The following is a 15,253-nucleotide window of genomic DNA, read 5'->3' on the forward strand; positions in this document are numbered from 1 at the left end:
ATTATATTCAGCTGACGCACTGCATTAGGTATGTAAGAGCAGTCTCACTTTGCAACATAAAGAGCCCCAGAGAGGTAAAGGAATGTGGAACACGGCAGAGGAAGAGAAGGCTGATGGCACGCTACGTATTGTTTTATTTATACTGGTCTTGTTTTGTGTTCACCAATGCCACTGGAGTTGTTGAATACTGAGGAATATCTTTGTTATGCTTTGCTGCTCCACACATAAGCTTTTCTGAGTCACCACCATCTGCTTATAAGAGTTAATGAAACCATAAGAAACCCTAGTTCAGAATATAAGACAGAACCCCAAATACAAAATACATTTTCAAACACAAAAAGAGGTATTTGGTGGCAATCAGTATAATTTCTCTAGGCAGTTTGCAGTCCCAAGACCCCTCAGCAGGCCAAATCAAGTTAAGGTAAGGTGCTTTGGAGTCCTGTCTGTCAGCTTCCTGGTGGTGGAGGAGGTTGTTGCATTCTGAGGCTCCAGAGCCTCAGGCAGTGCAGGCAAAGAGCAAGATACCAAAACCTATCAACTGCAACATGGAAGGAAAATAAGCTAACAGCTTCCTTGTTTTTTCATTAGAAAACTCTCTGAAACCATTGCCTTTTCCAAAGGGTGTTCTTTCAGGGGACAGGTTGTACCAGGTACCAGGCTGAGCGAGATGGGAGGATTGCCTCTAACTGTTGCCATAGTTATGAGAGTGGCTTCTTTTTCTTGAAGCCAAAAAAAATATCTCTGCCAGCTTGTGGAAATATGAAAGAACTTGTTTCTTCTTTGATTGTCTAGCATAGTTCCCAGTAACTGCGGTGATTAGAAGCAAGCACCTTAATATTCCTGAGAAACAGCACTCGGAAAGTACTTATTCAGAGTGTGATTTATTAATTACAGGTGTCTGTATGCACTTAATTTATGGTGCAAAATGAAGCTTAAGAATTCCTTTCTTTGTGAAGCCCAGAGGCTCATCCAACCTATGTGCATGACAAGTTGTGCTTCACTCAAATTTTTCTGCCTGTGCTAGTCTATTCCAACTACTTCTGTTCTCTGTAGATCTGAGAGGTATGATATTTTCAGGTTAAGCCCTTTATAAAGTGAGTTTATCTAGTCCTTTTCACTAGATTTGCTTTCTAGGGTGTCCCATCAGTGAATATCTTTACTATTTCTTTCAAACAACAGTGTTCTGAGCACTGTATCAGCTCATCACTGTTGCATACACATAGACATACATGTACATACATAAGTATGTAATCCCCTACAAGACACATTGATTCTGTTGTGTTGGTAGACAATGCAGTCTGATGGCAGTCTCACCTATCCAGTTCCTTTCTTTCCAAATCACACTTCAGCTGCTCTCTCTCTGGGATATGGGAATGCACTCCCAAGGTGAGCAGGGTGCCAGAAGAGCCATGGGGAGTACCACATACAGCACATTTCTTGTTCCTGGGAAAGAGCTGGGCAATTCTTTCCCAGTCATACCCAAGGCATGGATTTAACCTCTCCTCTTCACTTGCAGGTGCTCGAGTTAATGCCAAGGACAACATGTGGCTGACTCCTCTCCATCGAGCAGTTGCTTCAAGGAGTGAAGTGAGTAAGATTTGGTTACTCTGCTTTTGCACAGGAGCTACAAGCTGGGGGAAATGGAGAGCCGTAGTAGATGGTGCAGTGATGCAAGCAAAGACCTTTAGCCGTGCTGCTGGAGGCCAGCTTTTCCAAACCACTTACAGCTTCTTTGGAGCCTTCATGTGGCTGATTTTCATCCTGTTGGAATGGATTGAAATGGGATGGAGTCCACAGTGGTCTACAGTGGCCACATCATCTTCAAGTGGTGAAATAAAAGAAGGAATACATCCATATGGATGTGTGCCAGAAGGGAGTGGATGTGGATGTGATCCAACACCTATTGCCACATAATTTGTTTTGGTTAATTGCATTTAAGGGCATCCATTAGGTTTTCCGTGAATGCATTTGATTCATGCATGAAGAAGGGTAAGCCCATCTTTCATTTAGTTGAGGACTAGAAATTTTCTGGCATCATGTTGTACTTCTGTTACTGTCTCATAAAGAAGCAGCAGTAACTACCAGGATTGCAGCTCAGGCATGACTCTGTTTTCAACTGCACCATTTTTCTTGGCTTTCCAATTTGGACTTCCCTCTATACTTTTAACCCCTTAGTACTTAGTTAACAGTGAGCCCAGCTGCAGACAGAATTGGCTGCTGGGGATGAGGGGAGGACTTGCAAAAGAGACAGAGGGTGGCTGTCTTCCAGAGACTGATGGACTCAATTCACCTCCGTAGCAGTCCCAGCGCTTGCCAAGCCTGGAGGCAGGAATCCTGGGCTCGCTTCTGAACTCGGGCATTGTTTGGCTGATGGCAGAGCTTCCCAGCTGCTGGCATCCACTGAAACCATCTGAAAGGAATATCTGATGGAGTATTAATGTTGTAATGAGGCAAAACACAAAAAGCCATGTTGGAAAACAAAGGTCAGGCTCAATCCTTAAAACACAGCCACAATCTTTCTGATGCAGGAACTGCAGTGTGCTTGGTTTCTTTTTTTGGGTGCGTCAGACTACATGATTTTCATTGCCAGTGACAGTCCTAACAGAAAATGGATGCCTTTCTGTGGGTTTGTGTCTCATCCTTAACTCTTTGTCAGCTGAAGGCCATTTGCGCAATGAGATGCTGGCAGCTCTGGCACATCAAAGTGAGGATAGCCCAGGGGGCAATAGTGAGGCAGGAGGGGAAGGCAGCAGCATTTGGTGCCTTTTTGTAGTCTGTGATGTATTTTATAAACACACATAACTTTCTTTTCCTGTTTTTTTTTTTTTTACTTTGTTATTTCAATGACAATTGCTACTTTGGGTCATAATTTCAAAAAAAGATTCAGTGCTTTGAGGCTCTTTCAGTGCTGCTTTTACTTTATGACAGAAGCCAACAAATGTGCAGCTTCAACAGGACGAAACTGGCAGTAATGGCAGTAGACAGCACTAGGTGAATTTGTAGTTCATACTGATAGTAGGAAATAAATTCATGGTCCAGAAGTTGACCAATAGTGGATTTTGACATTCCAGTGCTTTTAGAATCATAGTATCATAGTATCAGTCAGGGTTGGAAGGGACCACAAGGATCATCTGGTTCCAACCCCCCTGCCATGGGCAGGGACACCCCACACTAGATCAGGCTGGACAGAGCCTCATCCAGCCTGCTCTTAAACACCTCCAGGGACGGGGCCTCAACCACCTCCCTGGACAGCCCATTCCAGGGTTTCACCACTCTCATGGTGAAGAACCTCCTCCTCACATCCAGCCTGAATCTCCCCACCTCCAGCTTCATTCCATTCCCCCTAGTCCTATCACTACCTGAGATCCTGAGAAGTCCTTCCCCAGCCTTACTGTAGGCCCCCTTCAGATACTGGAAGGCCACAATTAGGTCACCTTGGAGCCTTCTCTTCTCCAGACTGAACAGCCCCAACTCCTTCAGTCTGTCCTCATAGGAGAGGTGCTCCAGCCCTCTGATCATCCTTGTGGCCCTTCTCTGGACACGCTCCAGCACCTCCACATCCCTCTTGTAATAGGGGCTCCAGAACTGGAGGCAGTACTCCAGGTGGGGTCTCACCAGGGCTGAGTAGAGGGGGAGGATCACCTCCCTCGACCTGCTGGCCACACTTCTCCTGATGCAGCCCAGGATCTGATTGGCTTTGCGGGCTGCAAGTGCACACTGAGAGCTCATGTTGAGCTTCTTGTCCACCAGCACCCCCAAGTCTCTCTCCTCAGGGCTGCTTTCCAGCCAGTCACTGCCCAGCCTGGATTTGTGCCTGGGATTGCCTCGACCCAGATGCAGGACCCTGCACTTGCTCTTACTGAACCTCATGAGGTTGGCTTGTGCCCACCTCTCCAGCCTGTCAAGGTCCCTCTGGATGGCCTCCCTTCCCTCCAGTGTGTCTGCTGCACCACAGAAAGATCACTTACGAGTTTTAAGTTTTTATTATCAGTCTTTTCTATGAAGCCTTCGCAGGATTCAGAAGCTGTCTCCTAGCAAGCACTGTTTTTGAACTGATTAAAACCATGAACACATTTTCACTTAAGTCTGAAGGATTTTTCAAGTGGGCTTTGGGAATGGAAATGCTTATTTACAAATCAACAACCCTCAGGTGTCTCTGTGCAGGATTGTTAATGGATTGATCCACTTTCAGCCTTGACAAAGGGATTTCACTCTGGTGACTTGGGATAGCTGGAGATGCTGAATGCAGAAGCTTGCACTGTAGCTGTGGGCTGCATGCATGTACAGAAATGTGGTTAATAAAAAGGGATACAGCAATAAAGTTTAAACTTTTCCATAAGGATTTTAACATTTTAATCCCAAATGTGATAGAGGAGCAGATGTGCAGATGTAAACAAAAATGTGCTAATAGTATTTTGAAAAAGTCTCAATATTTTTAGCTCAGACTTTTCAGTCCTTGCTGTTTACTTCTAAAAATGCCCCTTTAACTTTTTTCTTCCTTCATGAAGAGTCAAAGTGCATGACTCTTCCTGCTGACCTCATGTCCCAGCTGGGGAGATCTCCTGTGAATCCCATTTAAATTCCTTTCAAAATAGGCCTGTAACTTAAAGACCAAAATCCTCTGGAGACCTCAACAATGATACATCACTTTTGATGCTGCCAGAGTGTCACGATCTGAATAGATCTGTTAGAGGACACTTTGTGAGTTGGTGAGGGGATTGGAACACAAGCCCTATGAGGAAAGACTGAGGGAGCTGAGGTTGCTTAGCCTGGAGAAGAGGAGGCTCAGGGGAGACCTTAATGCTCTCTACAACTACCTGAAGGGAGGTTGTAGACAGGCGGAGGTTGGTCTCTTCTCCCAGGCAACCAGCACCAGAACAAGAGGACACAGTCTCAGGCTGCGCCAGGGGAGGTTTAGGCTGGAGGTTAGGAAGAAATTCTACACAGAGAGAGTGATTGCCCATTGGAATGGACTGCCTGGGGAGGTGGTGGAGTCACCATCATTGGAGGTGTTCAGGAGAGGACTTGATAGGGTGCTTGGTTGCATGGTTTAGTTGATTAGGTAGGTTGGATAACAGGTTGGACACAATGATCTTGAAGGTCTCTTCCAACCTGGTTTGGTCTATTCTATTCTATTCTAAAATGAGGTTGCTGAGATGGGTTGATGACGAAGAGTTAAAGCTCCTAGTAAAGGATGTGCTGTTGATGCAGGTCACAGGCGCTCTCCTGGGCTATTCCAGACACAAAAGCACTATTTAAACACTCTGTATGTATTTGTTGTTCATTAATAAATTTTGTCTGGGCTCATTGGAAAACTTTTCAGTTTATGGAAGAATAAAGTCCTATGACTTGGGCTCTCCAGCTGTAAGCTGGAATTAGCAGAGAGGGCTACTTCAATGCTGATGTGTCCCAGTGGTTCCTTTGTGTTTTGTTTGTTTGTGGGAGAAAAAAGGAAGAAGAACAAAATGTAATTTTGAGAGAGACTTTTTTTTTCCCTCTGACTGACTTACTGGCAGACACATGAGGAGAAGCAGAAAAGAACTGATTGTGAATTCTCCAGTGAGACTGTCTCTCAAGAGAGAACAGTGCATTTTCTCACTGGGAAGCAGGCACTTCTAACCAACAAAATTAACCTTTAAAGATGATGTTTGACAGAATGGATGTTGCAGTGAAGACCCTTGGCCTATGCTTAGCCCTTGGGGAGGGAAGGAATGCTGATGCTAACATGGAGACACCCAGCATCAACCCTTGCAAGTGATTCCCATGTATTTGCAAAGTGAAATTTTTTCTTTTGCATATTCTGCTTTATTTTCTCCTTTTTCCTGCTTCTAAGTAAAACTGACAGGAGTTTGCTATGATCTTACAGCCCCAAGTGATGTGCTTTTAATTTTGTAATTAATTTCTGTAAAAATGAGCTCAAGTAAAGACATTAATTTCTTCAATGAGACCATGGTTATGATGACTGAGGTCCTGATGACTAATCAACCGAACAAGTTAAACTCTCAGCATAGGCAGCTTTGGACATCCTAAAATCAAACTGGGAGATGTTGGGTTGTGATGTAATTCAGCCATGTATTGAATCACTTGGCTATGGGTGTTACAGCATGATAGAGATTGAAAGGGATGTCTGGGGATCAGCTAGGCCTTCTGACTCCACTTTCTGCCAAACTAACAAGTCTCTCCCAGCTTCCTGTTCTCTACAAATGTTAATAACACACTTTCTATCCCATTATCCAAGTCATTAATGAAGATAGCCCCAGACCCAGTCATGAGGTCTGTGGTGACAGGTTGGACTCGATGATCTTTGAGGTCTCTTCCAACCTTAGTGATACTGTGATACTGTGAAACTGAAACTCCCCTCATTGGACCTCCCCTTTCAACAACAATCCATTTATCACTAATTTTCAAGTCTTCTTTCTCATCTAGTTAGACACTAAAACTGTTAGTTTGCTGTGATGATGCTTTATGAAAGCATGTATAAAGCCTTGATAATGTCAGGATATCACAGAATCCCAGCATGGTGGGGGTCTCTCAGCCTTTCCCCCTCACAGAGATGCTCCAGGCCTCTCAGCGTCTTTGTAGCCCTCTCTGGACTCTCTCCAGTAGTTCCCTCTCTCTGGAACTAGAGAACCCAGAACTGGACCCAGTAGACTGGATGCATCCTCACTAGAGCAGAGCAGACACATGTAATCTTGTTGCCATTGCAGGAAGCAGTGCAAGTATTGATTAAGCACTCAGCTGACGTCAATGCTCGGGACAAGAACTGGCAGACCCCGCTGCATGTGGCAGCTGCTAACAAGGCAGTGAAGTGTGCAGAAGTCATCATCCCCATGCTGAGCAGCGTCAACGTCTCTGACCGGGGCGGGCGGACAGCGCTGCACCACGCAGCTCTCAATGGCCACATTGAGGTGGGTTGCTGAAGAGCATAACTGATCCTTGGGTTGTTCCTTTGCTGTCATCATTCAAACTGTTGAGCTGATGTGGCTAAGTCTAGGCTGAGCCTCTTCTCCCTGAGTCCCATGAATTCTGTCTGTCAACTACTTTGCAAACTGGGAGCAGATTTCTTACCTGCAGAAACAAGACAGTGGCTGGAAAGTACCAGTGCAGCGCCAGGATGCCAGTGAGATGTTTGTGCAAGCTTGGAGAGCTGGCTGTGCCAGCTGCTCTGGCAAGTCAAGTATCTTCTTGGCTCTGTTGAGCTTGAATGCCTGTGAAAGTAGGAGTGGCAGAATGGAAAAAAAGGGAAAACTGATGGATTCTGGCTGTGTGAGATACAGTCAGTCTGCTTTTCTGATTAGTTTTGTAGAAAATCATAGGATTATAGAATCATTTTGGTTGGAAATGACCTTTAAGATTATCAAGTTCAGCCATAAAATGTGCTTCTGTTTATTCTACTTATGTTATAGAAGGAAACCCTTCTAGTCTGATCACTGTTTCTGTGTGAAAACCCCCATACATTTGTAGATAAAGCCCATTAAGGGTTTTTATTAGTGTCTTTAAGTACAGATGAAAGGATCCTTGTTTGCCTATTCCATACCTGAAGATCTAGAATTGGAATGCAAACTCTTGGACTGGAACATTAGGCTTCTGTGCTTAAAAGTGCTGTAACTAAAAGAAGAAAGAGGAAGAGTAGTCCCTGTAAAAAGATAGGGGTGTTTGCCCTTCAAAATGCCTCACTAGAGGAAAGAAGTAGTGCTTGAGTCCAGCCATCATCATCTAAAGCTCTTTTGGGTAGAGCTTAGCAGAAATGTTAATTGGATATAAGCTGTTATTAGCTGATCTCTGTAGCAAAGCAGTGTACATCCAGCTCTCTAATTCAGGATTTTAGAATGCTTTCCTGAAAAAGGACAGTTGTTGAATGAGTTTTTCATTCAATTTTCTTTCTTTACAACCCTGATTGTTCTTGCATTTAATATTGGATGCTTGTCAGTGGGAAAGCAGCTTTCCATCCCTTAACCAACCTGTCTAAAATGCCAGCATTGTATGGAAAGCTCTCAGCCACCTCTGTGGGCACAGAACTTGTCCTGGTTACTTGTGGCCATCACTGGTCCATGTCATGAATGCACACAGCTTTGAACAGTGTCTGTGTAATTCACAAATTGATTTTGTGGTCAGAACTTCATTGCTAGAATGATTTGTTATGAGCTGTTGAGTGTGTGATCCACAGGTTTGGCTTACTTGCCCTTGTTGCTTCTAGATGGTGAACTTGCTCTTGGCCAAGGGGGCAAACATCAACGCTTTTGACAAGAAGGACAGAAGAGCTCTTCACTGGGCAGCATACATGGGTGAGGCTTGGGCTGTTGCTCCTTCTGTTTAATGTCCTATTGACAAACCACAGCATGCTTTACAATGAACATGAGCAGACCTGGCCAGGGCAAGTGAGCATTATGTTAACTCTGAAGAGGGAAGGATTCAGCTGATCTCAATACCTGCTGTCCATTCATGGTCATGCAGCTGGTAAGAACTTGGCTGTGATTTCCCTTGTAACACAGATAATCGTGAGCTTTTTGTGTTCCTTTTCTTAATTTTGCACTTTTTACCCTGCCTCCTTTTCCAGCCTGAAGTATATTTGGGCTTGAAAACTACTTTATGTAATATGTAGATAGATATGCTAAAAGCAGCTAGTTGATGATATTGTTAGGAAGTGCTTCATGGGCTTTCTTCCTGTTCAGAGCAAATTGTTGTCTTTTATTCCAGAGTGGACAAAAGCAATTGATCCATCTATTCAAAACATCAGTTGTGTTACCAACTACTGCTTGATTAAATCACTGACCTTGTAATTCCTTTTAAGTTGAAGGCAAAAATCTTACAATGAGGCATTATGACTTAAAAATACTAGAACCAGCTTGCCTGAGGTAGTGGCGACACTTGTACAAGAGATTTGTTTTGGCCAAGCACTCTAGTCCAGGTTATAATTTGTGAGGTGCTGTGTACTCTTAGACAAGAAGTCTTTCATCTGCCTTGTCAAAATCTTGATTCTAATCCTGTCACTTTTGGAAAGGAGATAATAAGAGATTTCAAGCTGTGAGAAAAGCATATTGTGTGGGGTTTTGTATACACAGACAGATGGAAAGGCTCTTGCCAATGAGTGTGATTTGGCTTTGAACTCCACTCCATAGAGGTGAAAGGCCTTTTACACTGTGCTGTGCAGTTCCACGTTTCTTAATTCTTTTCAGAAATACATGAGGTCCTTCTCAAAATATTTAGGTAATGTTTAAGGCCTGAATTATCAATGGGATTTGGGAGTCTGGGTGTGATTTGATCAGAATTTAGATAATGAGATCCAAACATCTTCCCCTGCAAATCCTGATGTGCTTTCTTGAGTGCTTTAATATCTTAGGGCTCTTTAGACTTTGTCAAAAAGTTTCCTAGGTGTCAAAAAGTTTCTAGGGTCCTGCACACATCCAGAGCTACCTTTGTCATGCAAATGCTGCACAATTCAGATGATGCACAACTTTAGATAGTGTTTGACATAATAAATTAGTAATTCTAAGAAAGACAGCTCTGTTTCAGCATGAAACAGTAAGGACTATTCCTCAAGTAGGCTTGGTTCAATTTTGGTGGCTAGGGCACTATTTGGGAAAGCAGGCCCAGGTGGTTTGGGACCTTCTGGGATAGGAGGAAATGGATGATACAGGTAGGTTTCAAGCTGTATTTTGAGATGCTCAGCTCTTCCTCTGCATTCTTCAGGGAGACCCTAACTCAGGGGTAGGCATTTCACTACCGAGGACAGATGTCCCATTGATCTGGCAAGTCAGCTCTTCATCTGTGTGACTGCTGAGGCCTCTTTTGATGAGTCCTAGAGCTAGGTTTAAGAACATTTAGGAGAATGCTTCACTTTCCCTTGTAAAACCATGGGAGCACTGGGAAAGAGCGGTGAGAAGGGCAGTGCCTTAGCAAGAAAGCAGGAATTTAGAGAACTGATGCCATAATGATGGTAAACTCATGATTAAAAGGTCCTTTCCAACCCCAAACATGCTATAATTCTGTGATGACTGTCTTTCTTCTTTTGAAGGTCACCTGGAAGTTGTTGCCTTACTGATTAATCATGGTGCAGAAGTGACTTGTAGAGACAAGAAGGGTTACACCCCACTTCATGCAGCTGCATCCAATGGGCAGATTAACGTTGTGAAACATCTCCTTAACCTGGGGGTAGAGGTATGTAGTAATGTGCTGCTTGTGGCTTCCATATCTCTCCCTGTTTGGAGATAATCTTTGCTCCTTCCTTCCGGATGCTGCTACAGACATTGGCAGAGCTTCTACATGAAAATACTACCCACTTTCTGGACCACCATGTGGTTTATTGGTTTAAGGGCCAGGAAACCTTCTCAAATAAGGACAGTATATTCCAGGCCACCTTGCTGAAGAAATGAGGAAGTATCTGCTGTTCCTGCAGAGCAAGATGGAATAATGAACTTTCTCTTGGCTCTCAACTTATACTCTGCATACTTTACTAATAACAGTTCAGGCTGGTTAAGTTTAGGGACCTGTATTTCCTCTGTAGCTGACAGAGGGGAGGAGAAGGTTTGTTTTCACTTTGGAAAAGAACTCACTTTTTTTGCAGAGCACAGACTTCTCTTGATGCAATATTGTCAGCTCAGAGTTTCAAAGTAGTGGTGAGGTGACCAGAAGAGCCTGCACTGGTTGGACAGAGGTGTCAAACAAAGCCATTGTGTTTGCCTTTACATTTTAAGCTGCCTTGACCTAGTAAAATAATGTCCTAAGTCCATGTTCACAGGCTGCTGAAGGGGAATAGGTATTCCCTGTTATTAGCAATACTGTGCTAATAACTGTCTTCAACTTCCACCTTCTCCACCACTGGGGATAGGATCCTTGAGACACCTGTGTTTTGTGGAAGAGAATTCCCATCATCTCCGAGTCTTTTGTACAATCTGTCTTGTCCTATTTCACAGAACAGCAGTTGGTTCCTAAGCTGGTCCTCAAGAATTAACATCATCTTAATTACGTCTTTATAATACTGATCTGCTCAAAGTGGTTCCTTATTGAAGTGTAAATGGCTGTGTGGTTTCTCCATACCTTCACTCAGACACCTTCACTACTTCCCTCAAATAAATCTAGGGAAAGAACCCTTAAGCCTGATTCTTTTCACAAAAATCCAATAGTTGGGCTTTTAATTATTATATTTTTTTAAATAAGTTTGTGAGCTTTCTATTTGTCCTACTTTCCCACTTACATGTAAAAGCCTTCCAGCCTGTTAGGGCTTTGAAATTGCCAGTAGGATAAAAAACTAATAATAGTAAAGGTAAAGCATTCCAAGTGAAACTCTCTGGGAGTATATTTTTGTCAATGAAATTTGCTGCTGAGCAATATGCTCTGTGACAGTCAGAGCCTCCAGCTAGTTCCATTTGCAGTGTGTGATGTCTTATGTAAAACAGCGAGCTGGTGGTGGCTGCAACTTCAGCTGTGTCTCCTTGTCTCCTTTCAGACTGATGAGATGAACATCTATGGAAACACTGCACTTCACATTGCCTGTTACAACGGTCAGGATTCTGTTGTTAATGAGCTGATTGACTATGGTGCTAATGTAAATCAGCCCAATAATAATGGATTCACACCCCTGCACTTCGCTGCTGCCTCCACTCATGGAGCTCTGTGTCTTGAACTGCTGGTGAATAATGGGGCAGATGTTAATGTTCAGGTAAAACCTACTATAACCTGTTTTGCATACCTCAGGAGACTGGAAATTCAATTATGAGTACAGCAGGACTGTAAATCCTTAATGGAAGCAGAGTGATGCTGAGAATTGGTCATTTCAACTGTTTGGATGAGATTAATTCCGAATAGAGGAGCTCTCAGTGCCCTGATAAATATAACAACAGCTTAAAACTCTAGGCCAGCCACTCTGCTCAAGGCATGAACCACTACTGACAGGAGCTCTGTCAAATTGTTATCTCAAGGAGCAGTGGTAAGTTAAGGACCTATTAGATTCTTAGGCAATTTCCTTCCCCCTACGATATGGTTTTAATTAAACCTCATTCTAAAAACATCCTTTTGACTTTTGATGAGCAAGTAAGAACTGAAGATTGTTTGCTTACCTGTTTTAGGCCTGAGTTCACAAATTCTGATTCCATTTAGGATATCTGAATGCTCTTGAGATAAAACTGATACACCTTGATGGAGCAGAGAGGGATGTACTGTTACTCCACCAGAGGGTCCTGGTGTGGATACCAGGAGACCTGAGATGTGTATCTGAGTTTGTGTAAGACTTTTGACTGCTTTGCTTTAAACTCTGCTTGTTTCAGTTTTCCATCTCTAAAACTGGTCTCCTGGCATATGACACCTCTAGCAAGTCCCTTCAGCTCAGGGAATAGTCAGTTCATTATTTACATTTAAATTATTTAAATGTTTAATTAAAATGAAATTAGGGATTATGCTTGCCAATGAATGGAAACCCCCATGCCAGTGAACATGACATGATGTGAGTAGAGAGGCTGGTACCCTTCCCTTGCTCTTTTCTCGGTTCCTCAGCTTCTCCAACCTGTTTCCTTCTCTAGAACCCAAAACAGTCATCTCTTCCTTTTCAGGTCTTCCCTGTTTTCTAACTATTTTTTGTAGTTGTCCTGGTTTTGACTGAGGAAATTTGTGATGCAAAAGTTTTTAATCCAGTGGCTTTTATTCTGGCATGTATTTATAAAATGCAGATAGATAAACAGAGCTATGGTTTTTGAATCTCTCAGAGACTGCTCCTGCTCGTAGTTCATTTGCTTTTTGTTGCAAGGGTTAGAGGAAAACAGTGACTGAATAGAAAATGTGACTTGAAAATACTCATTACTGAGGAACTGTTTTACTTGAATGTTTGTACCTTCTGTAGTTACCAACATGTAGAGATTCCTCCTGCAGACTTTTGAAGCCAGCAGAGGTTTTATCTGAAGAACAGCTTTAGGATGTTGAGCTGAGATATGTACAGCAGTGGGAAAATTTCAACATGCTGAAGGGTTGCTTTTCTGTTTCATTTCTGTTAGAGTAAGGATGGGAAGAGCCCACTGCACATGACAGCTGTCCATGGGAGATTCACACGATCCCAGACCCTCATTCAGAATGGTGAGTTCCTGTGCTTCTTTTAATGACTCTCCAAAAGATGAGACATTTCCAAGGCTTCAATATTTAGTTCATAGAATTGTTAGGGTTGGAAGGGACCTCAAGGATCAGCTAGTTCCACCTGCCCTGCCATGGGCAGTGACACTTCACACTAGATCAGGTTGCTGGAGCTGTGCCACCTGGCTGAGCAGGTCAAAAACCTGCTCACACTGCACAACTGCAGTCAGTGATGCCCTCTGTTGCCAGTGAAAGTCTGTGGCATTTCTCAAAGCCTGTGGCCTGGACACCAAGTAATTGCTTTGACCCAGAGTGCCAAAGGACTGCTCTGAGAGCTGCCTAGCTCTGACAACTCTCATTCCAGAATGAGTAGAGATTTTGGTCATATGCCTGGATACAGCTGGGTGTTCCTCCAGTTAATAGTGGTCCAGATGATCTATTGTGATTCTTAACCTGAAAACAGGAGTTCAAAGTTGTATTTAGGTGGTGTTGTTTAGGGTTTGGTTTTGGTTTTGTCTGCCAAAGCACAACTTTCTTTCTCCAATTATTTAAAAACTGAGAAAGGAAGTTTCTAGTTGCCCTCCCATGGGTGTTCTGTTCTTCTTAGAGCATAAACCATCTTCTCTACCCTAAACTCAGCTGAAGAGAATCATAGAATTCTTCTCTCACTTTCCAGAACTCCACTCCTCACTGCTGTATTCATTATATGCTGGAAAAATAAATACCCAGGAGGGTGGACCAGCATCACCCTATTTGTTCTGGCACAGCCAGGATTCCTCATTATCAGTCATTTATCGGGTACCTCTTTTGTCCAAGAACGCTACAGAGGATAGCAAATATTATTGTTGGAGATGTGGCAGAGGCCTGTTTACAACTGAGAGAGGTTGCTATTACCATGTCTTTATTTCCTAACTAGTGGCCAAAGATGGGATGGACTGGGGTTTGAGGGTTTTTTTGGTTCATTTTCCAAAATCCCAGACTTGGAACTTAAGTGTGAGATGTTGAAGATGGCTGAACAGTTCTGCTGTAAATACACATTTACACAAGACCATGTTTTCAAATGGAGAGTACCTCATGATTCTTTCAGGTCATTGGGTAAATTGTTGTCATATCTCTCCTTAGATAAATAAGAGAATAATAAAAGGAGTTTGGGCAAACTGGAAGAAACTGCTTGAATGCAATTTTTAGTTGTTTAGTCTGACTTAGAGCTGATGTTTGCTCTCTGCTGGGTTTGTGTGTGAAAGGACTGGCAGTCCTTCCTCTGGCCTTCACACCTCTATTTCAAGTTTCTTGGGTTTCACTTCTTCCTGTCTTTGTTTGCATCCCCTCTAATTTTAGTGTTGCACACAGATGTGACTGCGAGTGACTTGCTGCCTCATTGCCATGGGATATGGTGGAAGAGAGAAATATCAGTGATATAAAGAAATGGAGTTTCACTCTGCAATACTAAATGGCTTGGCTAAAGTTTTCTCAGTTTCTGGCTGCTGTCTCTAGTGACTTCTAGAGGAAGAATGGATTACCTTAAAATTGGAAAATTGCAAATGTGATATCTGTCTTTTAAAATGAGGAAGGAGAAAAGCTGGAGGATTTTACATAGGTCAAGCCAACAGTTCTGAAGTGAGTGAAGGGACAAACTGTAAACACTTAGTGAGGAGTGGGCAACGTCTGGCATTGATTTCTCAAGACTGAAAGATACTGAAACATAATTCTACAGAGCTGGGTAATAGCTCTGTGACCACAGAACAGCCCTCTGACTTTGCTGTGGACAGGTAACATCTGTGGAGATCTCCACTGCTGGGGGTTGAACCCTGGGAAACTTGTTCCAGCACTGTACTGACCTTTGCTTACCATTAGAAACACTGTGTAGTGCTTTCTTGGTGCAGTTATGGCCCCTTATCCCCTGTGAATAGTGGACACGAAGTGGTATCCCTGGGGTGTGTGAAGAAGAGTGTGACCAACCGGTTGAGGGAGGTTCTCCTTCCACTCTACTCTGCCCCGGTGAGACCACAGCTGGAGTTATTATAGTTTCATAGTTTCATTCAGGGTTGGAAGGGACCACAAGGATCATCTAGTTCCAACCCCCCTGCCATGGGCAGGGACACCCCACACTAGATCAGGCTGGACAGAGCCTCATCCAGCCTGGTCTTAAACACCCCCAGGGACGGGGCCTCGACCACCTCCCTGGACAACCCATTGC

At 43.4% G+C, this 15,253-nt stretch overlaps 1 protein-coding gene across 3 annotated transcripts in view; it reads left to right on the forward strand.

Moving 5' to 3' along the window:
• The window catches only part of ANKRD44 (ankyrin repeat domain 44), a 164,377-nt gene that overhangs the window by 94,057 nt on the left and 55,067 nt on the right, over window positions 1–15,253 (forward strand). For all 3 annotated transcript variants that reach the window (XM_068137965.1, XM_068137966.1, XM_068137964.1), the window contains 6 exons: window positions 1,517–1,587; window positions 6,708–6,908; window positions 8,198–8,285; window positions 10,016–10,158; window positions 11,447–11,659; window positions 12,984–13,062. In XM_068137965.1, coding sequence (XP_067994066.1) covers window positions 1,517–1,587; window positions 6,708–6,908; window positions 8,198–8,285; window positions 10,016–10,158; window positions 11,447–11,659; window positions 12,984–13,062 — 795 coding nt within the window. The remainder of the gene's footprint in view (window positions 1–1,516; window positions 1,588–6,707; window positions 6,909–8,197; window positions 8,286–10,015; window positions 10,159–11,446; window positions 11,660–12,983; window positions 13,063–15,253) is intronic.

This window comes from Melanerpes formicivorus, unplaced genomic scaffold (assembly GCF_026170545.1).
Source record: "Melanerpes formicivorus ecotype bairdi unplaced genomic scaffold, bMelFor1.0.p_v2 SCAF_5, whole genome shotgun sequence".
NCBI classification, from domain to species: domain Eukaryota; kingdom Metazoa; phylum Chordata; class Aves; order Piciformes; family Picidae; genus Melanerpes; species Melanerpes formicivorus.